The 27,070-nt window shown below is 39.2% G+C and overlaps 1 protein-coding gene across 1 annotated transcript; it reads right to left on the reverse strand.

Annotated features, from left to right (window-relative positions):
• Positions 1-7,238: 7,238 nt before the first annotated feature.
• Positions 7,239-25,168, reverse strand: LOC110055108 (succinate dehydrogenase [ubiquinone] flavoprotein subunit, mitochondrial-like). Its single transcript, XM_089270660.1, has 17 exons — positions 25,024-25,168; positions 24,849-24,950; positions 20,758-20,919; positions 20,225-20,280; positions 19,326-19,413; positions 18,672-18,836; positions 17,657-17,805; positions 17,160-17,284; positions 16,833-16,903; positions 14,770-14,867; positions 14,248-14,443; positions 12,888-13,085; positions 12,381-12,473; positions 11,758-11,856; positions 10,611-10,754; positions 10,179-10,292; positions 7,239-8,684 (listed from the first exon to the last, which is right to left on the reverse strand). Exons 1-17 carry the CDS (start codon positions 25,066-25,068, stop codon positions 8,598-8,600), a joined length of 1,992 nt encoding a protein of 663 aa, XP_089126786.1. The 5' UTR covers positions 25,069-25,168; the 3' UTR covers positions 7,239-8,597.
• Between the last annotated feature and the right edge of the window lie 1,902 nt (positions 25,169-27,070).

Genomic DNA, 27,070 nt, shown 5'->3' on the forward strand with positions numbered 1-27,070 from the left:
ATGAAAGGGACCTTGTTCTGGAACAATTGAAACCAAAGCTGAATCTTCATTAACTTCCTGTGCAATCAGTTTTTTGAAGTAAAACCAAGTTGGCCAGTCTCCTGGGGCTGGAAGAGCATACTTTTGAAGGTAAACTTTAAGTTGGGGAGCAACTTCAAAGGAGTGTGACAGAACATTCATGTAGTCCTCCTTGCTTTTTAAAGACTGCTCAAACTCATCTATCAGTACACATGAAGTCAAATGGCTGAGGTCATCATTTGATCTTCCCGAGTAAACTCTGTCAATAAAGGAAGATTTGAAGATGTGGTTCTTTGATGACAACAGGTGAAATGTTATTAGACAAACTATATCCATACTGTTCAGACCCCGAATATATTTAGGCAAGAAAATATTTTCACTGAAAGCAAGACTTTCTTCTTGTTTTTGTGTCCCTTGTTATGGCAAGATTGATTTTTCATTCAGTATACTAGTAATGCAAGTGCATGTAGTGTTACTAAATATTTCTATGCTCGATACCTAAATTCTTTCAACTGCGCCTGGATGTCCCTCGGCTTCAATGACCGGAAATGATCACTTAAACTTGCTAGAAATGTTGACTTGAATGGACCACTGCAGTCTTTTAGAAGTTGGGAAAGATAGTTGGTATCAATTCCTCCTCTACATTGCTTGTTTTGACCTTTGCAGTTGACTGTGACAATTCTATGAATTTTTGACTTGGAAGGAAGAAGAATAGCAGGTACACTTTGGTGAATGTCCAACAGATTTGATGCCATGTGTGTAGCCAGGGAAAGTTTCATGGTAGCACCCGGCAGTCTTACAGTTTGGATATTGTGAAAGTCATCCAACAGGTAAATCATTAGGCTCTTGTCCTGTAAACAATGATCAAAATATTACCTGTCAGTATTTTTACTGTAAAATTTGCTTTTATGGGCGAATATACATACAGTAGACTGTAGGTGGACACCTCTTTAGAGGAACCATCCACATTTTAAGTCACTGCCTTTTTACTTTTTACTTTTAACTTTTCTGGCAGAACACCATTACAGAACTGTGTAGTAACTCACTGATCTCATCACTAATAAATTTAGTAATATTTAAAATCATTTCATTGACTAATATGATTTTCTATGTTACAATAACCTAGTATTTCCTTCTTGGTCTACTGTTTTGCTAGCCTATCCATATGTATTCAAAAAACTGTTCAACTAACTGGACAAGTTTTTAATTTACAGTACTTTAAAGTTATAGTTAAACTAATTTAAACTCACTTGAAGTGCATTTGAAATCTGAAGGTTTACAAACATTGGCTGGACCCTGAGGAGCCTGCTTTTTTGACCATCGACATCCCTTGGGCTTGTGCTAAAACCTAAAATTCTTCCAGAATTGATAACATCTCTGGATGCCCCATGTTGCTGGATAAATAATCCCTCTTCTCCTTGAAGTGTATTTGTTTTCTGAGACCTATAAAAAGAATGATATTATTGCAAGTTAGGTCACTGGAACCACTTTTATGTCCTTACTTTTCAAGGGGTTAAATGTGAAGAAAAGTAAAACATCTACTGTAGTAATCTTAACTTTGTTGTAATTATAATAGCACTGACATTTATATTGGGGTAAATCTGTGTCTTCTGTTCTAGTTAAGAAACATGCAGTAATTAATTAAACATACTTTTCAAACCCAGTGACCTTATGGTCTTTCAAGGAGACTTGAATTTTAAATATATGTACTTGAACAAAGACCAAACAGGGCAAAGTACCTGAAATATGCTATTATGTGCAACAAAACAACAGTTCTTTTTTCCTGTAATACACGGTGTTCTTCACTCAATCTTGGATCTTCCCGAAGAATAGACTGCAAAATGACATTGAAAAGACCAGGTGCACTTTTGTCCGCAAACTCTTTCATCTTTCCAGGATCATACAGTGGCACAGCATCACTGCTTTCATAATGATGTTGCAAGGATATCTTAAACTTTCCGATCAGCTGGTCAAATGAATTTTCTGAAATTAATAGAAAATGCAAATATTTATTTTATTTATTTAAATAAATGATTGAAATAATTTTATTTATTTCATTTATTTGTATAAATGTTTGATGCTCTGCTTGTGTCAATCATTGTCATGTGGTGGTCTTAACACATCATCTTACTTATTGGATTGCACAAGTACAATACCTGTATCAGAAATATAATCTTCAAAGGGTGTCTGTTACATTGTACCCTTACTGGTCACCTGAACAACATTACAGTATGTTATGTTGATTGTATCTTTACAATTCAAGTAAGTGATACTAACCTGATAGTTGAGTAAAGTCATGGATTACTTTTGCCATCCTGTTCCAAACTGTTTTATCCACTGTAACTTCACCATAGCCATTTGTTTTTACCACCCCAAATGATGTTTGTATTTCCACCATGGATGTTTGCTGGCTTTTTGGGTACTGCAAGTCTATTCCACAAGCCTCTTCTAGAAATTTAAGTCTTTGGAACAGCAATTGGAGGTGGTTCTGAACTTTTTGGAGGCCTTCACTACTGCTGTGTTGGTGCTTTAAGTCCTTGTGTAGTCTTAAAATTGGTGAGCGAGTAAATTGCAAGATCTAAATAAAAAAAAGAAAAATAAATAAACATATTAGTGATGAGTTTGTTTGTATCCAGATACTGAAAATTGGATGTCCAAAAAGCATATCGCCTCACTAAATGAAAAATGGAGTAGGTGAATTTTTGTTGTGATTTTTTTCAAAAAGTGTGTGTCCATAGGATTCCTGGACACCCCTCTAACTGAAGCCTCAGTGTGGAGACATAATTGGAGTACTACATAATTTCAATAAGTATATGTGATGTGTAATTATATGATTTCAGACAAAATTGTTTTGTTCAATTTTAGGGGTTTAGTCTTACTACTACTTACTATGGTCTTAGGAAAGATAAGTTTGTCAAGTCGCATAAAGTGCTTGTTTTGTAGTCTTTAAAATTATTATTTTTCTTTAAATTCGTTTGGCCATTAATTTTTCAAAATAATGTTTCTCAACTTCTGTGACTACCTTTTTCTTTCCAAAATATACCAATTTTAGACCGAACCGCCTGCGGTAGCATTTTGCTACCTACACTGCAACAATGAATTTCAGTGAAGCAATTGACCGTACTGCACTGTACTGTAGTCAAGAAGAGTAAAATAAAAAATAGTAGAGATAATTTTTATATGAATACCTTTTGAAGTTTGTCATCTGAGGTTTGTTTATTTCCATCCTAGTAGAGAACCATACACGCGTAAGACCTGAGATCATTTAACATGAAATATAATCAACTATTTAATAAAAAATGAATTTTTTGTATCGTGTCTATTTCGCCGCAAATTTTACAAAGTTTGATACAAACAACTTGTTTATTGCTGCAACAAAAATCTTTGAAAGAGTATACTTTCCTTCTCCGCAATTTCATTTAATTTGCTGGTGAGATTCCGAAAATCTTTGCAGCAATCCGAGGCAGTGCGAACCTGCGTGTCAATTATAATTAACCGATGTCTAATTAACTGACCTGTTCAGTAGTTCGTAACACCGGCGGCATGTAGTAAGGATGCGAGGTAAATCTTGTTTCTTCGTCTACTCTGGCACAGCATTTGTAACTGTTGAGCCCTCTTGGAGTTGGGCAGCTCTGGCTAAATCTTCAGACAGAAAGTATTTTTTGCCCGCACATTTAAGGCTGCTTTTGTCGGCTTTTTCACATTTTTCTGCGGAGGAACCGCACAACCAAAGCAGCGCAACAAGGAGAACTACGTGGAAAAAAATTGCTCTTGTCGAGCGCGAACGCGCCCGAAATTCTCCCATATTTTGTTGTTGGTGCAAGCACAAAACCCCTGGGTGCAAGCGCTTGGAACTTAAATGAAAAATAAACTTTTCAACGAGACAAACCTTTCCCCTACTTTCTTTTGCTAACTCTTACTTTTTGTTTTCAAACTTCGCGGTACGGGATTTTATCTTGTTTACATTGGATTTTAATACGTAACCGGAAATGCGTAATTTACCGGAAGCTCAAATTTGTACTCAGGCGCAGTGCGTTTTACCGCGGTGTTTATGCAAAGGGGAGATGTCTATTTTACCTCGGTAAAACGGGCCAATTTCCTGTACTTGATGTTGGGGAGCCAGCCCATTAATTATTTACCTGAAGTTTTTTTAGGCTGAATTTGAAAACATAAGGTGCAGAATAGACTGCAGAGAGACAAAAGGTCAGACACCCAAGACCTGGACACCCAAAAGTGAGCTTTACTCTGAATTAAAGTCTGACAACACATTTTAAGGCCTTGTAGTAATTTTCCTTAATGTCGTAGATTTGATAGACAGCTTGTACTGGCAAGCAGGAACGTTATAATCTTCATCCATTCTATGCAACCAAGTAAATCAGAACTGACTATAATTTTAATACCAATTTTCTAAGGAAGACTGTTTTCCAACCATGAACCAGAACTGCAAATGTAAGAATACAAGCTTAAATGGCTATTAGGAGAATAAATGGATGGCATATATTTGAGGGTGTAACTCCACTAAGGTTGTGTAGAGTTGTTAATCAACCCTGGATAGTGAGCTATTTGCTTGTAAACTGGCAGAAAAAAAAGTTATCTGATGTTTATTTGTCATTTGGTAGTGACTTTAAACAGAGTACATGATATTGTTCATCAGTGGTAATTAAATATTTGTTGATTTCTACCGTACTGAAATTGTGCATTATGTTGCTTCATGTTCTATTTTCTAGCACAGGGTGTAACATAGAAGGACACATGGTAGAGCTGGTGTATAATTTTGACCTCATTGAGAATTTCCTACATTGTATGATCTTATAGATTCCCAATTGTTTTGAACTATTTTGAAATATTCATTCAAATATTCATTACCACAAAAAAATGAAATGAATCAGCCGTAGGAAATTTGTTCTGGTGTTTTGTTGCAATACTCCCGATATCCGGCACAATTTTTAACTTTACTTCCCTATGTTCTTTCGAGCTCTTGCTACTACTTTAAGCTACTTTAGCTTTAGTAAAGTATTCTTCGGGTCAGGGTCGTAAAGTTTTACAATTTTCATTTCATTCAGATTCTTTTTCCTAAACCGACCATGAACAAAGTTCCTTTAGGCAATAAAAATGGTGAGAACAGGTTGTTTTTGCGCATATTGGAGATCGAGACAATCGAAGGATGGAAAACATACCTGTCTAAAAGTTCCTTTATTTTGCCCCTTTGATTTATACGGCGACTTTTAAGCCAGAATTTCGATTGGCTGAGTGTCAATTTTTCAATGTTCTTCGCTCACATTGAATATCATCAGAAGAGAGATTGGCCTTTCTTCTTCGTTCGCCATGTTGCTTTATTTACCGCAAGGGCTATTAAGCCTCGTTTCGGTGCAACCTCCGGTTTTTTTCTGGAATCGGTCGAATCGGTGTATTCGAGGAAAAATTAACGCCTGGGCGGAGTGTGGGGGTATTCAGCGGGCATGCTTTTAAATAACAGATACGTAGCGTAAGCATCACGGAATATTTAAGTACCATTCACACAGATCTTTAAAGTTAATTTCTTTATTTAGGTGTCATCAATTGTCATCGAATAACGCCTAAAACTTTCAAAAGTGTGCATTCGTTCAATGTTGCACACCTGATATCATTTTTACCTCTGTTTGCGAATTTATAATACTCAATTCTTTTTTCCCTCTTCTGTACATAAGTTACAACTACGCTATTGCGCGCGGATCGTCCGGCAAAAATTCATTACAATCGAATGGTAACATTCCGAGTTAAAGCGGACAAACGTGGCCTTTTTCCAAGGCATACTGACGTACGTTGTTCCATCACTGTGGCAGCTGACTAAGGTTTAATTAATTTAACGGCAAAGAAAAAAAGAAGAGTATTTTCTTAGTTTCACTTTTAGGTTTACTGACATGGAATCGATATAATGTTATGCCGTGTTCAAAACAACTGGTAAGAGGCTCGAGAATTTACAAATGGAATTAAGGCCCAGTTCAGACGTGGTGCTTCTGCCGTGCCGAACTGAATTGCAATTAGGTTCGACTGTAGCACAGTAGGGAAACGACTCTGATTCAGACGTCGTACCAGAGTCGAACCAAATTCAGGATATACTGATGCCTCGCAACAATTGTCCTACTAATTCCCCGTGGGAACGCAATCTCGCCAAAATTCATTAATATAATTTTTTAAATTTTTTTTTAGCCCGGCAGAAGCGCGACGTTTGAATCGCTGCCGTGCCAGAGTCGTGTAGCACGGCAGAGCTTGTCGAACTTAATTGCTTGCTGAACTTAATTTAAAAGTTTGATTCAGACGCCGTGCTTCTGCCGTGCTTTTGTCGAACTTAATTCCTGAATTTAGTTCGGCACGGCAGAAGCACGACGTCTGAACTGGGCCTAAGACTCGTTTCAAAATAAATATCTTGTTTAAGACAAATAATCTGGGGCTAGTTTATAATGCAATCAACTATTAAAATGGTTCTCAATGAGGGCAAAAGAAGAATGGCTGTGAGAGGATTTGGAGTAACTGACACCGAGGCAGTTCGCATGAAAATATTGGGCGCACCCGTCGCAGCCCACCCAGTCTTCTCCGTCATCATCTCGGCAAATCTTGCATAAATTAAATTCGCATTCTTCCTCCAAGTAAGATTCCTTACTATGGCGATCTGACAGAACAAAGCAGCTTGAATTCGATGACATATATTCTTCGAGAAATTCTTTAAGATGACCCTCGAAAAGGAGATAAAAAGGAGATAAAAAGGAGATAAAAAGGAGATAAAAAGGAGATAAACTTACGTTTTAGGTGGGCTTACTTTGTGATTTGTAATTCGTGTTAGATCGATCGCTAAAACTCGTTTTACTTGGGGCCATCGTGCAACTGGTTGTGGGTCGGTTTAGATCTTTGTAAATATCATTGCTCTTCCGTCTGTTGGTTGGTTATTGGTCATTTTAGATTATTTTAGACCATATTAGATAATAGGAGGTCAGTTAAGATACGCAGCTCCTATTCGTTTTGAAGTCAGAAGAGTACGACGTTATAGAACGGCCGAAATCAAGCATCAAAAACAGGGCGAAAAAAGGGTCATATGAGTGCCCTGATCAAAACTAATCTAACATGCGCTATTTCGCTGGTCAGCAAACGCCCAAAGTGGCACTAGAGTAAAGTACAAAAGTATCTAGGGTAGTCTAACTTGAAAATAAAAAATAAATTGATAAGAAAGAAAAAATACAACCCCATTCTTAACTTCTCGTCTGTAAGTGCCCTTTATTTGGTCACTAATTTTTACATATCGTTCTCTCTTCAGAGATATAAAATGCTACTCGAATAATCGAGTGGTCCCTTACAGTGCAAACAAGTTGAACTCGTTTATCTTTATTTAAGTTAATAAAGTGAAGACAGAGCATTACTGCAACTACAATCTGAATAAATTATGCGCAAAGTACTCTATCTGTAAATTTAAACAACTACATGTTTCCACAAGTAGGAAAGCATGACACCAGATCACGCAGAAACAAAGAAATAAGGAACAGAAGAGCAACTTATCGTTCCACAAAGATGATCAATTCTTCAATTCCTTATACATTTTCAAAGTACATTTAGTCAAACTGATCACGGGAATATCAGAAATCATCAATTGTCGAAAAGATATTGAGTTGAAACAACACGAATTATCCAAGGTATCGATACAACGGACTACAAAGGAAAACTTTGTTCTTAATAGGGGTCATGACTTCTACTTACGTGCAAAATGACCATTTGGAAGACTTTTTGTGATATTAAGAAGATTTTTTGAGAATTTCCGGAATTCTATTTAATCGATTTTCCATGTTATTTGTGGAAAGGCCTACTTATGACTTAAGTGCACCAAAGCTTTAACACAGTACGTAAATTTGGATTCCTATTCCGTACCCACAACTATCTGTTTAACTCCCTAATCTGTGCCTCTTCGTTGACACTAGCTCGTTTTCTAAGTGATAGCCAACTCGGCTGGGTTCTGCTCACTGATCGCTCAGAGAAAACTGGGCCGCATACTCCAGCTGTTAGTTTCAAAACTAGCCATATGTAGCCAATCAGCAAGGCCTTCGGATGGTGCGATGTACCAATCACAATCGTGGTAAAAAAAAAAAACCTTGTAACCGGAGCAAAGCACGGGAAAACTTGCAACAAGCGCCAAGCGCAGGAAAATAGACGTAAGGCAAGACACAATTACTTTCGGTTCGGTACATGATTGGACCAAAATATAGACGTTTGCGCGTATAGGTTGAACGACTATTTTCAACCAATCACTGAGCCCATTGGATTTAACACCAAACTACACACATAAGTATAAAAAGCAAACGAAAACAGTACTGTTCTATTAATACCATACTACACCAAGTTACAACTCGAACAGTTCTGTTTGTTACTGAAATTCATTTACGAGAATTTATTCTTTCTTTCTCTTCAGTCAACCGGTAAAAAAAATCTCTTCCTTTCCGTAGCTTTTTACAAGAAATATTTAAGAAGATAAACAAATCATATATTCATTTTAAGTGTCGACCGCCGCCCCTGTTCCCCCAGGGAAATACGTTCATTTTTTGTCGGTATTTCGTTGCCTAGTATGAACGAACAGCAGGGGGGACACTGGCACAGTCCTTCTGATCCAATGTTTCATCGATAACACCCCGGTAATCAAGTGTAACCTGAAGAAGACAAAAATAAGACAGAATTAGCTTTACAATACCATGCAGCCCATTGAGGTGGATTGGGTTCACAGCACTGCAAGCAGGGGCGGATCTAGGGGGCTCATGCAGGGGTGCGTACCCCCCTCCCCCCCCCCCCCACCCCTTTGAGATGACGTACGGCTTTCTGGTATAACTAGTATCCTGCAAGGAAAAAACTATGTGGTTTATTGGTGTTGAAGTAGAACATGGTGCACCCCACCTAAGTAGACTGCGAGTAGTCCCTCTTTCACTTAAGGTCGGCGCGCACAAGGGGACTAGCCCCTGTGACTAGTCCAGCAACAAGTCGCGGGGACAAATCTCATCGTGTGACCTGGCCATTTTTGCTTCAAAATCTAGTCGCACGGACCAAGTTGGTCCCTGCGACTGGTCCCACGAATTCAAACCAGTTTGAATTCTTGGGAAAAGTCCCTGCGACTTGTTGCTCAAAACGCTTAGTGTGAACTGTATGTGGGCCAAGTCCCTGCAACCAGTCCCTTCGTGTAAACTCTTCAGGGGACTAGTTGCAGGGACTTGTCCCCTCGTGTGTGCCGACCTTTAGTCCGTCATGCGTGACGCGAAAGACAACCGCGAGAAAAAAATGGCTGCGCGAAATCCTGGGGGCGAGGAGCGCGACACGCACGACGGACTAAGCGAAAGAGGGACTACTTGAAGTCTACCACCTAAGAAAAATCCTGGATCCGCCCCTGGCAAGTGAACAAACTTGTGTCTCACTCTGTCCGGCTTGGGATCAACAGTCTTAAGAAGTGAATCACGCTATATGTAATACAGTTGCATCGCATTTCCAATTATGAAAGAAGAGAGTTGAATACATGGGACGCACATTGTGCAGTTGAGCAGAGAAGTTTTCACGAATCTAGACAGTCATTCATTTAGAAGAGGGTTAAGTAGCAGGAGGGTTTGTTTTCTTTCGCTTGATAACAGGAAGAGCGATCGACACTATGTAAATACGGCAGGGAAAAGCACGACAATAAAATTCAGACATTCAAGATGAACTTTACCGGTGTGTGTGTGTGTGTGTGTGTTTTTTTTTTTTTTTCTTTTATCTAATGACGCCATGATCAGGCATATCTCTGAGGGCGTTCTGATAACCAGAGTACCAGAAAATTCATTGATGAATTCGAAAAGAAAGAGGACCTTTTTGCGCATCCCTAGTCTCACATGACAGAGCGTGAAGGATATTCCGTGACTCTGCATTTGAAGTAGATACGTCTCGTGGCTGCTTATCTCAATGGATTTACGGAATCCAATATGGCGTACAAGTGATGAGGCTGATGTTTTAGCGAAACATTTCTTGTAGTGCCAATCTTACAGTTTTTAAACAGTTTTAAGAGCTTTTCACAGTATGTGGAAAGAATATCGAGAGCAAGATGTCTTTTAATTCGTTCGTAGGGTTTGTTTCAGATTCTGAAAACAACGCCGAGGGTATGCTATCAGAAAATTTAAGTTACAAACCTCTCCAGTGTTATGATCAGTCCATGCCAAGGTGTGCTTTCTCCAGTGATTATCAAAGGGACGTGCCGTTTGACCGTCGAGTGGCTTCGAGTAATCGTACTCATCGATACGCTCCTGAAAAAGTTAAGTCTGTTAAGGCTTGCATTGCACAGTGCTGGCGGCTTTGGACATATCGTGTAAGATAAAAAGCTCATCACCAAACTAAGACTTTTAAGTCTCTTTTACTAGTAACAACCAAATTAGTCCTGTATATTCGTAACGTAGACTGTTTAGTATTAAATCAATATGTTACGTTATGTTCTCGTTACATTACGAAACGTTATGTGATGTTATGCTACACCACGTTAGTTACGTTACGGTGCGTTACGTTGCGTTACGTATGTTATGAAAAGTTGCGTTATGTCACCCACATGTGCAATGCTGATCACAAACCTTGAAATCCTCCCGGGCATGCGCTCCACGACTCTCCTTGCGAGCCTCGGCTCCATAAAGAGTCTGTTTGCAGTTGATAAGAAGGTTCTGCAGTTCTAGTGTTTCCACGAGATCTGTGTTCCACACCATACCGCGATCAAACAACTGGAAAACAAAATCATACAAAACAACATCAGCGCTGCTTGAAATAGCATTTAGTGAACAGGACACATTGTTTCGCGCGCTTGAATCTTTGCGCGCTTGATTCTTCACGCGCTTGATTCTTCGCGCGCTTTTTTTCTCGCGCGTTGTTTGGTCGTTGCTGTGACTTGAATTTTTCACGCGCTAATTAAAAACCAATCAGAGACACGATACGCTTTTCTGTAGAGGTACGTCATTAGAATGGAATGTTTAGTGCCAAAACTCGATCTCTTGCAAAGAAACAGTTCACTTGTCTTGAAATTACAATAACGTCTACGTTTCCACTACAAGAACGAAAAACGTGGTCTTCTTTCGCAGTTGGAAACACGCGAAATAAGTTCAGAAAGTCTGTTTAATATCCATGTTCCTTGTTTCTTGTTTTATTTTTGCCATTTATAAATATAATCAAACACATCAATGTAAGTTATAGGCAAGGAAACCCAGAGAAGCCAATAGGACTTATGAAAAGGACTACCTTAAATACCCAAGTCTTAGCAAGAGAATACAAATGCTGTCATCCGATCGCACACAAAATGATCTTAATTTTGGATAAAAAATACCGTTCGAAACGACTAATTCGAACTCTGTCATTTCGCATTCGCCGTTATTTCGAACTCGTCATAAATTTCTTCGGATTTGCCCTTCAGTCATTTACTATCGGCTATTTCGAACTCCCGCTATTTCGAACTATTTTTGGTTCCAAATAGCGAGGTTCAACTGTAGCTAAGCAAAACTAAAGGCGCGTTCTGGCTGAAGTTTCTAAATAACTGTGACACATGTACACCTAAAAATAATGTAAACACACAACGTTCACATTGGATAAAGCAAACTGGAGTCCCTTTGTTCAAGTATAATTTCTGTGAAGGTGTGTGAAACTTCACGTTGTATTTAAGATTTCCATTTCGTCTCAGAAAAATTAAGGCAAGAAATATTAGCATGTTCGTGTAATGTTTAAATGAGCTGTTACCTTAAGGTCTTCGGTCTGTTTATAGATCTCGTCAATCTTCTTACAGCCTTCCTCCAATACGGTACCAGTCCTAAACACAGCCGCGTGGGTCTGCATGATCTGGAAACGACAGGAAAGAAGGACACCTTATACGGGTGTTGTGTGTTAACGAGGTTTTGGGAAGGTTCATTAAACTTTACTCCGTCAGCTTTTTTAGATATTTTGACAACGTATAAAATTACCTTTAAGTTGAAGGAAACCTGAAAATAATAGTTTACTACGATAGAAAAACACCAAAGAGATAATAGTAAACCATAAAGGTACAAGGATGGTTAAGGATGGAGAAGATTAACACGGATGACAAACGATGAACTGGGCTAAACTTATCAGGATGCGCAAACCGTGACAAAGCTCCTTTATATCGTTAAAACATATAAGTGGTCTAACACAAATTTCAAAATCCTCCTGGAGGGTTACAGACTACTGTCGCAAGCCCGAGAAAGGGCAGAACAGAAAGAACTATAGAATAAGAACTCAAAGACGTTTTTTTTTCCTTATTTTCCCTCGGCTTGTGATGTAGTTCCTCTAGACAACTGTTGCTTTTGTTGCCATTGCTAGATTCCTTTTCGGCACCCATTACCTACCTTTTGCATGTTGAGTCTCAAATCCGCGGTTGGTGTACGTCCATTGGCATAGCGTATCTTGTCCAGGTTGGCCACGGACTCTTCGCCTGCATTCTGAAGGTACAAGAGACATATGGTCACCATCTTAACAAAGTCTAAAATTTCGCAAGTATTAACCTGGTCGCACGAAAACAGCATCCTAGAAGGTTACCCTGTAGGGACAGTGTTTCTGTCCCTACATTTGAAAAGCAAACGTATTATTTTCAGCTTGATGGCTAACATGTGATTGTCCCGTGCTTGACTCCAGTTTCTCCTCCAGTATCTCTTGAATGAAGCCACTAACAGTATTGCTAGCCCCTCCCAGGATGGGACAGTAATCTACCACATATTCCCCCTCCCCTCTCAGCATTTTGTCACGTTGCAAAAACAGTCAACTGGCATCGATTTAATCACCATGGCAACTAGAATGTCTTCCGTTACGACCTATAAAATCTCTCAATACGGAAAAAAAATTCGTTTTTATCTTACCACAGGAAGCTCCGGTATTGCATCAGCGGGCTTGTTAAACTTGGCAATGAAATTAGCGCATGCTCGTCCGAAGACCACCAGGTCAAGTAAGGAGTTGGCGCCCAGTCTGTTAGCGCCATGGACTGAAGCGCACGCGGACTCGCCGGCTGCCCAGAGGCCTGGTACGATTTCATCTTTACCGTCTTTCTTTGTCAATGCCTGCAATGAAGTTAAGGACACTAGTATGAGCGCCTGATATAGGTTTGGCCGGATGCGGGATGTGAGTAGAAATGAAGGCGGGATACGGATTGACAGGACTTTTAATAGCGGGATGCGGGATAAAATATTTCGACGGGAACGGGATTTACTCATTTTGAAAGACGGGATGTGGGATAGTGTTAAAATTTGTCTATTAAGCTCTTCACGTTTGCTGTTAATAACCCGTCTCAGTGTTACAAATCCACTCAAAATACAGTGTAAAGATACTGCATGTAATATATCAAACACTAAAGACCGTGTTTGAACACATTTGCAAAAACCAAGAAGAGAGTGGAAAATATGACGCCTAGCGGAGTTCTTTTTGACGAACTTCGAGGTGTTTGGAAATATGGTCAAACACAGTCTTTCATGCTTGATATATCTTCTCAATTGAAACTAAAACTTAGTGGAAAATACAGAAATGAAATCGTAGAAGTCTAAACACCATCATGGTTGAGGTTTTCTTAGTTTAAAATTGGAAAATAAGTTTGAGAAGAAATATATTAAAATTCCGTAAATCCTCGAATTAGCACCCCCCCCCCCCTCGAATAAGCGCCCCTTCAATTAAGCGCCCCTCCTATCAGCCAAAATTTAAAATAAGTGCCCCCCCTTCGAAGCACCCCCCTCCCCCCATTTCGTGGAAGAGTAATGAGACAACAAGGATGTATAGTTTTCGTCGTGTAGTATTAGATTTGTGCATTGTTTCAGTTTGTGAACACGTTACGTTTCAAAAAAAAATTACAAGTACTAAAGGTGCTGTGATTTAAACTTTAGGATCAGCTTTTTACGTCAATAAACAGCTAGTGTTGCTGTTTATGCGCATAAGATGTACTAAAAAAATGATCATGTCAGGCCACAATTTGGGAAAAATTTAATAAGCGCCCCCCTCGAATAAGTGCCCCCGCCCCCGTCTTCTCCTAAATTTGAAATAAGCACCCCGGGCGCTAATTCGAGGATTTACGGTATCTCGTGTGTAATCTTCTCGTGATGCTCAAGACTTGTTTGTTACAGGGTAGCCTACAATTATACAGGGCTTGTTGGAATTTTATGGAACATGTATATTTACATGGATGCTATCAATGTCATCATCTACCAACTTCTCCCAAGCCTGTGAACACATTACCTGTCCCATGTAGTTGCTCGGAATGCCACCCATGTTGTAATGCACTGTGGGTATAACAGGGATGGGGTCTCTGGTGACGTCCACACCAGCAAAGATCATGGCGGTCTCAGAGATGCCGGGCAGTCGTGTCTTTAGTGTCTCGGCTGGGAGGTGAGACAGCTGAAGGTAGACATGGTCCTTATCAGGACCTACACCTCTGAAACACAGCGAACCAAATCAAATTAACAATTGAGTCATGCTTTACATGTAGAATGCTTCACTGAGTTAAGAACATCCAGGAAGTTGGAAGAGCCTGAAAGAACCATAAGAGGTGCTCAAGACGCAGCTGAAAGCAATTCTTATGTTTCAGTTGTTTGACTTTGTTTCACTCTTATAAATCATGAGACAGACAGTTAAAAAAGAATAACTGACTGACAGACAGACCAAGACAGACAGACACTGTGAGAGGTAGACAGACAGACAGACAGAGAGACTGACTGATTGATTATTTTAAAACAATATGAAAATAGTCCAGGTACTGACCTTCCCTCTCTAATTTCTATTGTCATTGAACGTGATACAACATCTCTTGATGCCAGATCTTTAGCAGTAGGTGCATAACGCTCCATAAAACGTTCTCCCTGAAAAATGGTAAATTTATCAAAACAAAGCAGAACTTCCTATTCTCTCCTCTACAGAGGTTCTCTGGAGGCAGCATGACCGCTGGAGACAGCGTGGTCAAGTGGTTAGAGCACTGGATTTGAAATCCGTAGGTTCCAAGTTCAAATCTCCTTCTGACCGTCAGTAACCCCGAGTTCAACTTCTAGGCTGTGCATGTAAATAGCCAACTGGTCTGCCTCCTGCCAGTTGGGATTCTTAACCTAGTTTTGTATGTTGATTTGAATATTTATTTATCATTGTTTGTTTACATTGGTCCTGAAAAGCCCCACCGGGGAGTGGCCAATTAAGTGTACATTTTTACACATTTCTCAAAGAAAACTTATTCAAAAACACACCCACTGCATAACGATAAGGCTCTGTAAACTAGTGAGACAATCTCAGATAGTGCAGAGTGTAATGCATAGCTCTGACGCAGTACTCATGACACAGTTCCTATATAACCCCTGCCATTCACTCCTGGTTTGTACTGACCTTGCTAGTCAGCTAAGAATTTTGATGAGACATAATCTTTGCAGTCTGTATGTTTGATGTGTGTATTTTCATTCCCAGTCCAAGAATAACTTACAATTAATTACCGTTTGTCACGACAGCTCTCGAATTTTACTGTAGTGTTTTACGTTGATTTTTACCCATTTTAAATTAAATAATACATTGAAGTTGCGAACGTGACAATTTTACTCTTCACGAAAACGTTTGTAACTTGATACTTTTGTTTTCCTTGCAAAGGTATGTAACCTAAAACTCTCGTTTTCTCGAAAACATACGGAAGATGTGCTTTAGTATTCTTTTCACAGCTGGAGATGAGTGGAAGAAAGTTGAATGTCGGATGAAGAGGAACAATTTGCTTTATTTAAAACGCAAATTTTCTTTTGACCGATAAACAGGAACTAATCTAATTATCAAATTGTCACGGAACAGCACGTTCTGTTTCCACCTTTGGAGTTAAAAAATAAAACCACGTAAATTTAAAATACACACTGATATCGATCAATACAACTGAGGAGCATTTCAACGAGAGGTATTGAAAGTAAACTAGGCTACTTGCCCGAGATTATATCCTTCATCGGTGAACGATTCCTCTCAAAGACTGATAAAATTTATGCTTTCAGCAGGTGCCACGGAGTCTGCAGCAATATTTGAGCAGTTTCCTAGGTTTTTTTGTTCAATTTGACAAATTTTAATGCCACTTACTCGGGAGAGTTTCAGCTGCGGGTATGAACATTTTGGTCTCTTTGATGAAGACAATTAAAGGATGAAATAAATGCACTAGTGTAGTTTGGAAACAATAGATGATATTTCTTGAACCAAGTTAGGCGTAATTCCAAAAGACACGCAGTCACAGTAACATCCTTGTATCGTGCTAACGATGCTACAACGCATGCGTATGACTTACTGGGGTTCTACCACAAGGAAAAGCGCTCAACGTCAGTGTGTGATATTGTATGAAATGTATCTTCCACCTGATATATGTAGTTGACACTAATGCTTATTAATCTGAGCATGCGTTTAGAGCAAAATAATATTGGTTTTGTTCTAAAGAGAAAAGTACCACAAGGAGAGCAAGGGGCTTTCGGAAACAAATTTATAGCTTTTTGAAGTGATTAAAGAAGTAAGGTAGGTACATGCATCACCCATTTTACAAGGTGCACACAAGTACCTACCTCATCCTAACCCTCTCTTGCTGCAAGCCTAATTAATTAAACAAACATTAAAGTGTACACCTTATTTCCATAGCGCCATATTGCCATATTACCATAGTGCTTTAGCGATGTCAACCCCCAAACCATCCCAATAGTGCACTCTGCACTAAAAAGAGAGATTCCCAAACAGTGCACATCACAAACATGTAGATGTACTTCCAGCTGTATGCATAGCATCTAAAAGAATACAATCTATTGCCTATGATAAGCAACTGCACACAATACCTCACTGTTGATTAGATAGCCTCCCTCTCCTCTGCTTCCTTCAGTAATTAGACAACCAGCCCCATAAATTCCTGCAATAAAAATATGTATGTTTTACAATTGATAAGATAGAATGCAGACATGATTTTTCAGAAACAAGTACAAGTGAACAACACAGTGTTTGTTTAGTTTTGCATTTTCAGGCTTTGTAAAAATCTTTGCAGCCTCGACAAAATGATGTACAAATCTCTTGTGTTGTTAGACATGGTAACCTTTGATCAGTATGGCACATTTTAGAGAACCTCAGAATGGCAGGTTTAATTAATTTTGATTGCAACATAACAGTACCTGTTGGATGAAACTGGACAAATTCCATGTCCTGGTTAGGGAGTCCTGCTCTTGCTACCATAGCTGTTCCATCTCCAGTGCAAGTGTGTGCTGATGTGCAGGAGAAATATGCCCGACCATATCCACTATAACAATATACAACAATAAATTATTGATTTAAGAAATCAAAAAAGAAATCAAAAACATTTACTGTAATTCCACAATTTCTGAGGTTTTTCAATCTGATTCATTATCTACATTGTACAGTATTTTGTTTTTTCTATACAATTATGCAATGAACATGAAATTTAGCAACGTGCAATGTATTATTTATTTATCCACTTCATGTACAGTGTTACCATGTGATCAGTCAACCTCATCATCTGATAAAAATAAATACTGTACTTGTACATGTATATGAATGTTGAAAGCAGTGGAAATGCCACAATCCACATCTCAAATGAATACACTACAAAACAATTTAAGATAATAAAATACTTATAATCATTATTACTTACCCTGTTGCTATGACAGTGTTCTTTGCCCTGAATCTGTGTAGTGAGCCATCCTCAAGGCACAATGCTATCACACCAATGCACTTTCCTTTGTCCATGAGAAGATCCAAAGCAAAATACTCCACAAAATACTCTGTGTTGTATCGTAAGGACTGAAACGCAATAATGATATTGGTTTTAACTGAAAAGTTGACATGGCTAACAGAGAAACAATTCTGTAACTAAAGTTATCACCTGAATCCAACATTAGCAATAATTTATACAAAATGAGAACTCTATAACTACAAGTAAAAGTTAACTCTATTCATTAGTTGACTATTATTGGCAGAAAATGAGGCAGACTGTTGGGTTGATGAACTCTTTGTGTCTTATAAAATTTATAAGAAACTTTAAAGAGCTCATCAAAGCCCAGAACGTGTAGTTTACACAAACTACATTTAATGCAGATTGTGTAAACTACACGTTTTGGGCTTAGCCTCTTGTTCAACATGACAACTGAGGGCTAACACTAAAACATCTAGTTTACATGAACTATTGATTTGACACTTTAAAGAGCTTTTCCAGCCTTGAATTACTTTTTCATCATATTGTCATGCACCTTATGAGCTTTTTGCCCACTTCTACTGATAGATCTAGAGGTGCTAGTTCATGATACAGTTTGGTTCTGAACCCATACTAAAACAATCACACTATTCACGTTGTTTTCTATGAACAACAGTCAAATGAGCTGCATCCTCTTGACTATTCACAAATAGAAAACTTGAGCCCATGCCAGTTATATTCAGTTGTGAACAGCAGCTGGGGTTACATTAATGTTTCCATTAGGAAGGCAATTGGTTTTTCACAGGCAGGCAAAACTTTTTAAACTGAAGTTCCTTATAAGAAAAACTTCATTAGTTTGTCAAACCAGGTAGAAAAAAAAATCATCCTCACAGCCGGTCAACTAGCCTGGTGCAGGCCTGGTTCTTTTGGAAACACCTGCCGCAGTAGTGTAGGAACTTGCTCACTACTCACTAACCTGTCCGTACAAAGTGTGAAGCAAAGAGTGGCCTGTTCTGTCAGCAACAGCACAACATCTGTGTGCCTGACCACCCTTGCCATAATTGTAACTCTGACCACCAAATGCACGTTGATAAATTTCACCTTTCTCTGTGCGACTGAATGGCATTCCATAATTTTCAAGCTGCAATGAACAACCATGATAACACTCAAAAACAAATATATATTACTGGTTTCCTCCCTATGGGGTAAGGAACAATGACATCTTTGTTACATATTTGCTTTCTGTGACTCTTGTAGAGTACATTTCTCTGAAGAAGACAGCAGAAGGTGGTCAAAAATTCAGTTTTAACATTTTTTTAGATCTGTTTTACTCCTTCTTTAGAACTTTAATCATGGGCACAAATCGCTCCTGACCAACAGTTTTAAATATAATGACCTAACATTATTATTTGATCTATTGCTCCTAATGGCTTACCCATACAGTAATTTGATTTATACACAATGTCTCTGTGGACATTACAGTGTATAATAGAACCTGTTCACAAAATTAATACTGGGCACACATATCATGAGGTAACACTGGTGACTGGATTGTAAGGACAGTAGACATGGCTTTTAATCAGCTACAGTAATAGTGAATTTGGGTGCAGAAAGGTAGTTGAGTACAGACCTCAATCACTGACTTGGGTGCCTCTTCAGTCATGTAGTGAATAGCATCCTGATCACCTAGCCAATCACTGCCTTTCACTGTGTCATACCTACAAACGTGAAGCACAAAGTAACAACCTTTTAAGTTTAACAATCAGTAAGGATTGTGTTACTTTGACTTTGGAGACACCAACACATTGCCAGAAAATATCCATACTCCCCCTACCTCCCCAGAAGGGATTGGAATTTCCTGGGGGTGGGGGGTTCCATAAGACCAAAACATTTAAAGAAATGTACGAGGCTCGATTGGAATTTCCAAAGGGGTGTGGTGGGGGGTAAGGGTGCTTAGAAAAAAATCCCTTCCATAGGGGAGGTATGGATAATTTCTGGAACTACACATTATGAGAACTTACAAGTATGCAGGCTTTTAGTTATATGGGCCTCAAAGCAACCTCTGGGTGCCCACTTTTTGAGGAAAATTATTGTTTTATTTCTCAAATGTTCCTTTATAAATTGATCATAATCATTTGAGCAGTACATACATAGTGCAATTTGGATGCCCACTTTTCAAATCCTAGCTGAAAGCCTGCATGTACATGATGCTCTGTAAAATTCTTTTTTTTTTCACTATAGTAAGTGCATGCCAAAAACCATTACATACTCAATATTGACTCAATAAAAACACAGAACAAGCTCATAAAAAAGCGGTTGGCAAAATGATGTGCAGGCCATAAAAATTAACATATAAATTTACAAAAAGTATCATTGCTTTTACTTAAAATGGTACCATTGAGTAATCAAATGCAAATGAGTTAGAGCAGCTTTCTTGCATGTGTAAAGTTCTATGAATTGTACAATGTACCTGTTTCAAGTACTGTATGAGAACAAAATAGCTAACAAAACCAATCACTTGTTACTTACATATGCCAGCGCCAATCATCAGGTTCCATGTTTCCAAGAGCAGCATTGATTCCTCCCTAATGAAAGAACAAAGATGTAACTTGTACAATCAGTCCTGACAAAAATTTTTCAAGCAGAGAGTAAAATGTCAGACAAAAGAAGTAGTAGATGGTAAACAGAGATAGATTGTTAACTATTAGTCAGGATTAGCAAACTCAAACCATGTAGGTGCTAAAATTACCAGTTGATGGCACATTTTGACAGGGCTTTGCAACATTGACACCACTTTCAAATCAATATACACAGTACAAGAACGTCAGCAGCTCATGTTCAAATTAATGGAACAGTATATAACACACATGCATGCATGACAGTTTAAGTAAACGTACCATGGCTACATGTACCTAAGTATCATGAAGATTGCCGGGAAAGCGAGAGTCAATATCACTTGCTCAAAAAAGATTTAATCTCTATACAGAGTAACCATTGTTTCACTCCTGTGCATTTGGACAGTGTAACATAACAGTGTAACTGTTGTAAACTCAATGTATTACCTGTGCAGCAACAGTATGTGATCTTGTTGGAAACAGCTTTGTGATACAAGCAGTCTTAAATCCCTCATGTGCAAGACCAAATGCCGCACGTAAGCCAGCACCTCCAGCACCAACCACCACTGCATCATAGCTGTGATCTACCACAGGATATTCACGTGATAACTGTCGGGCAACAAAGTATTACTCATCGACCAGGAAAATACAATTATTATACTATTGCTAAAGATTAGGAACCTACTATTTCATGAATTTAGTAGTACAGGTAAAATATGTACATTCTTTGAAACTGAGGTGTCTGGAAACCCAAATGGTGAATAGTCACAAATAGTCATGAATAGCGAATAGCCAATAGTACGAATAGTGCGAATAGTGCGAAAAGTGGTGAAAAGTCACAAAGAGACACAAATAATGGTAAATAGTGGTAAATAGTGGTAAATAGTGGCAAATAGGGGTGGAAGGGGGATAGTGACCAATGACAGCAATTTGGTACTCAGTACCTCGCAGTCAACCTTGCAGCAATGTGGGATGGGATTTTCCTGCTAAAAAGGGGACATTAACAGGTGTTTCTAAACGTAATTTCTTCTGTTTTCACCGCTGCAAAAGCGTAAATACGTCTTTATTAGGTTATCCTTGTGTTTTCTGTTTTTTTTGTGTGTGTGTGTGTGTGTGTCAGTGACGGACAGCCATAGCCTGAGTCCTTGGAAGAAAAGGCAATAAATTCACTGAAATTCTCTTGCTTATTTGGATAATTAATTAATGCAAGATATAGCTTAAATGTTGTTGTTTTTGTGACTGGTTATAGCAGCAGCTCATTTGTGTCTTTTCAGTTGATAAACTAATCACAGGCCACAGAACGTGCTTGGTCGAATCTATCAGCCTCTGCGGACAAACGCTACGTGTATTTCTCCACGTGATCAATTTCAACGAATCCAGATCAGCGCTGAACTAACTAATGACAGCTATTTGTCACTATTCGCAACTGTTTGCGACTGTTCGCCACTATTTGCACTATTTGCACTATTCATACTATTCACTATTCGGGTTTTCCAGACATCCTTGAAAATGTTTTGATTCAGTGAAATAATTCTTCTGCTATTATTCTGCAAAGAAAAAAATCCTGTTGTTTTCCCTGATTTGAAATACATTTGGCATGGCTAATTCAAACTCAATTGAAGGGGTGAGTGCAAAACCATGCTAAGTGACGATTTGGGTGAAAAAAAAATTTTTCGTGAAAGGGCTTGAATTCTTGCATGTGGTCTTCAATGTAATAGAAAAACGTGGTCCTGTATTTTTGTCGCTGGTTTTTGCTTCGTTTATAAAGACGCCACTAGGAAAACCGAGTGGTTTTTCTGCATACGCAATATCTTGAAAACAAAGCGAAGCTTAGCGGAAAAACTACGGACATTGTTAAACATACCTAAACAAAACTGCATGCAAAATTTGGAGCGTTTTCGACAAAGTTCACTTTTGATTAAAATACCTAGCGCCCTTTTCCCGCCGAGGTCTTCAAATAAACGAAGCCGCGCCTTTGTTATGATAAACAGAGCCAATCCTTTGTTATAATAGCCAAGCCAAGCCTTTGTTGTAAGTCGAAGTCTCACCTCGGTTTATCATAACAAAGGATTGGCAAGCCGCATCCGCAAGGACTTTGATTTCACTTAGAAAGCAGCAAAATGTCAATTTCACGCAACGTATAAGCTCAAAAATGCTGATTTTAGGTCAAAAAAGGTTTAAATGTTGATTTCACGTTAATGCGTGACAGCAAGGAGGTTGATTTCTCTTAGAAACGAGCAAAATGTCAATTTCACGCAACGCATAAGCTCAATGATGTTGATTTCAGGTCTAAATAGGTTAAAATATTGATTTCACGTTAACGTGTGACGGCAAGGATGTTGGTTTCACTTAGAAACCAGCAAAATGTCAATGTCACACAGTGCATACGCTCAATGATGTTGATTTCAGGTCTAAATAGGTTAAAATGTTGATTTCACGTTAACGCGTGATGGCAAGAATGTTGGTTTCACTTAGAAACCAGCAAAATGTCAATTTCACGCAGCGCATAAGCTCAATGATGTTAATTTCAGGTCTAAATAGGTTAAAATGTTGATTTCACGTTAACGCTTGACGGCAAGGATGCTAGTTTCACTTAGAAAACAGCAAAATGGTAATTTCACGCAACTTATAAGCTCCATGATGTTGATTTCACGTGAAAACGCGCTATAAATAGGGTTGTCAGATTAACAGATGAACCCTTCTCCCCAATGTACGGGTCTCCATACATCTGCATGTCCGCTGATCCCAGAAGCTCAAAACACTACAAATCATGCCGATTTAAAATAAAATCAACGCAAACTGGATCACAGATCTATGTTACAATCGATCGCTACTTGTTGGCCATTCTTATGTTTAAACAATCTAGTTACCAGTTCGAAAAACGTCCGCAGAACGTGATCGCAATGCATGCCAGGAAGGGTCTTTACACTTCGTGCGCGGGAAAATATGGCGGTCGATATAAGACAAATTTTATAAGTCTAAAACCAGTTCTTGCTTTCCAAACTTTGACGCTAGCAATGCTTGGCAAATGGGCCATGACTCACCAGAGGGTATTTTTTTGGGGCAAGAACTGCTCTTGGACTTTGCTACCTGGCTCGATCTGACTTCGAACGCCGATAACACGATTACGGTATATCAGCTGTCTTCGAAGTTTCAGAACACATTTTGATTCTTTAAAACGTGCTGATGACTTACGGGTTTATCAAGACTTTATGATGCCTCTCAACCACCAGGCAGGCACACAAGGTACTTTAAAACAATGTTTAAGATATTAGTTGACAGAGCTCTAATGCGGCACATCTCTTTTTTGTTCGATGAATTTCGTTTGACTCTCGATCGATTCATGTGTTGTGCTCACGTCACAATACCCGTGACTCTATATATGCTGCGAGATTTGATTTTGACTTCATACAATATAAACAGTCTGCCTGTTTACTGTTCAACAAATGAACTCCTAAAGACATGGCTAAGAAAAGCCAAGTATTTTCGCATACGTTATAACTCGAAAACGAAACAAAAACCAGCGACAAAAATACAGGGCCGCGTTTTTCTATTACATTGAAGACCACATGCAAAAATTCAAGCCCTTTCGCGAAAATTTTTTTTTCACCCAAATCATTACTTAGCATGGTTTTGCACTGACCCCTTCAATTATTTTGAATTCCCTGTTATTTCGAACTCAAAACCATTTCTCTCCGATTTGCTTTTCAGTCAATGACTATCAGCTATTTCGAATGAAATAGAAGGGTTCAATTGCATGTAATTACATGTATGCATACGTGTAGAGAAGGCCACTGGACTCTAGGCTGGATTCACAAAGTCTGGTTGGGATTCTGCTCCATCACATTCATACATTTCAGTTGATACATTTCACACCCAATCATAAAGTAACAAGTTTGTTACGGGCGTGAAGATCAAGGCTACAGGTTATTCAAAACTTAGTGACAGCATTAGACACAAAAATGTCATGTCTCATGACTGACTTTGCACTAAGCACACAACAAAAGTCTGTTTACTGAGACTGTACGCTCATTCCTTTCTACATATACCTCTTGAAAGTTCATATATCATTTGTTAACAATATTTGCAAATGTACATGTAGTAAACTCGTATCAATAGGGCTGAGTAAAATCTTTTTTTCATAATTTCATAACGAAAAATAAGACCACGTTAGGTACTCCGAGCTACAAAACGAAGTGTCAACAACAGACCGCAACCACTGATTGCACTTGATTGTCACGCAATTCCGTCGGTTTTACGTCAAAAAGGCAAGCAATTTTAAGAAAAGAAAAACTCAAATATCTTATGCCCGACCGTAATTAAGATTTCCCTACTTGAATAATTGTATTCTAGGGCACTGAACTGAAGGAAATCGTTTTTATGAGTTAAACATGACAACAGCCACGCAATGTACTTTGGCCTCAAGTATTACATAACGAAAGCGCATAAACACAGTGTATATGTCTTACGCAAGCATTGTTATAGTCCGTTACACGTCCAAAATACGATGACCATCAACCAAAAATCATTTAACAAACCTGTCCCTTTGCTGTACCATCTTGTGATCGTCTTCCTTCAATTTTAAAGTGAAAATCCCGACATCCTGAGACCCGCAAAGCAGATCTCGCTAACCCAGAGAGCTGCAATCGAATGAATATACCTTCTTTGGAAATCAACCAAATGACATTTAAATATTTCAGGTGAGTGCTTTACCTTTATAGAAGTTAGGACAGATCTGGTTTTTAATCCCGACAACATTTTTTTATCGCTTTTTTGGACGGAGAGAAAAGGCCTCCTCACACCGCCACCTCACAAAAATTTATCTACTGAAAGTTTGAAAGAGCATGCTATAATGACGCGATCTGCTGACCGGTTCTAGGAAACGTTGGGCTCAGTTTCTGACCCGAGACAACCCTCCCCCAGACAACCCTCCCTGGGAGAGTTAACTTTTCACTATGTCGTTGAAAAGTCAAACAACCATTTATATGAAGGTCCCCGAGTTGTCTCGGGGGGGGGGGGGGGGGGGGGCGAGACAACTCGGATGGACGAGTTGTCTCACCTCGGCAGATAGGGTAACCCTGGCAGGGCGGGGGGGACAACTTTGCCTCGTATAAAAACTTTGGCTCGCCTGAGCGGGACAACTCACCACGTGCCGAATGTCACGTAATACCTAGATTTTATATTTTAATGAAGAAATTTATATTACATGGGTAAAAATTAGTTCAACGGAGCCCAAAGTAATCGAATGACGAAAGGAAACCTAAAGAAACAGGAAAACTACACATTTGAATATCTAATAAGGGTATAAATAATCATGCAGGACAACTTCTCGGCCAGCAGAGAGGGACAACTTTTTCTCATATAAACGCTCAATAAAGTTTCGTCGTGGGGCCGGGGATGCCTCGGGCCTGACCCGAGACCATATAAATAGGGCCCCTGGTTGGACGTGGTCCTAAAAAATTGGGAAGCGCGGCGAGCCGCGAGAGAAAGCAAAAGAACTTTCTTACGCTTTCTTTCGCCACGCTTTTCCCCTATTTCTAAGCTCGCCATTTTTCGCGCTGCGCCCCAACTAACTGAACACCTACAAGAGGACACTGATAGACACAAGGGACTGCCCGCGGGTTTGTCTAGATTTTTCGGGATTGTCAGGGTGGTTATGTTCAAATACCACCTTCTGTGAACCCAATCAGATATGGTCACTTTTCCACTGGCCTGCGATCAGGCTCTCGTGTTTGGGCCGGGAGTACTAGCGGCGAAGCTGCGAAAGACACACATCTCGCGGGCCAAAGCGAAAAGCCAGAAAACAGCGCTTGAGCACGAAACCCGGGATAGAGTGGGGGGGGGGGGGGGAGGGGTACTCCCTTATGTGGGCTATATAAGTATGTGCGGCCCCAAAGGGTATGGTGTTTTATTCGCTTTGGTCATAATTGGCCATTTTGATCATAAAGATGATGGTTTTTGCACTCCAGTCTTGGATTGGGTATGTTTTTTTAAGCTACTTTTTCACTATTTGAAATAAGGTTTTGATTAAAGGGTCAGGCCATGAATAAGGTATCAATTTTTGGTCATAAATTGGGTAAAAGAAAAAAATCGCAGCATTTGGTCATAAATAAGGTAAGTGTTTTTGGAAGAGGGCCTCACACCTCATCCAACTTTTCTGGGAGTACCCCCACCCCCTGGGAGTTCAACTGATGAAATTCTGTTCCTTGTGTGGAAATTGTGATTGTTTCCTGGTAAAATATGTTTTTAAAAGGCGTACATGCATTACTAGGTAGACACAAGAGAATCATAATCTCTTGGTAAACAATTAAACTGACACAGAGACAAAGTTTTCCGCCCACCCCCCCCCCCCCCCTCCGCCGTTCAAATAGTTGTACGTCAACCGATGAAATACACCACTCAGGCCTCGATACTCGATGCCGAATTAGTTGCTTGCGCGAATTTAAGTAGCTAAGTGTAGTTAAATCACAATAGGCAAATACAGGCAGGACCATAGCCCAGTAATTGCTTTCAGTGGCATGAGCAAAACATGTACAAGTAATGGAAGAATGAAATTTCCCCAATAGATTGACTCTCCCGTAATAGTCTTTCAGAGCACCGTCATGCCTTCAGGAATATACTGCAGCCTGATTTGAGAAGGTTCACCAACCCCAGTACATAGTCGCCCGACTGAGAATCAAGCTACGATCGAGTTTACAAGTCAATCAGTCAATCAACCTTTATTTAAAAACGATAGTTTTCAAAGCTACAGCGCTTGTGG

This window comes from Orbicella faveolata, unplaced genomic scaffold (assembly GCF_042242905.1).
Source record: "Orbicella faveolata isolate gen_17 unplaced genomic scaffold, um_ofav_v1 contig_34, whole genome shotgun sequence".
NCBI lineage: Eukaryota > Metazoa > Cnidaria > Anthozoa > Scleractinia > Merulinidae > Orbicella > Orbicella faveolata.

Bases quoted from the DNA above. Each gene is read 5' to 3' on its own strand.
- LOC110055108 (XM_089270660.1), bottom strand. From the start codon at position 25,068: ATGTTGTCGGGATTAAAAACCAGATCTGTCCTAACTTCTATAAAG. The intron at 20,920-24,848 runs GTTTGTTAAATG...GTTGCCCGACAG, and splicing joins ATGGTACAGCAAAGGGACAG to TTATCACGTGAATATCCTGT. The intron at 19,414-20,224 runs GTAAGTAACAAG...TCACGTTTGTAG, and splicing joins GATGATTGGCGCTGGCATAT to GTATGACACAGTGAAAGGCA.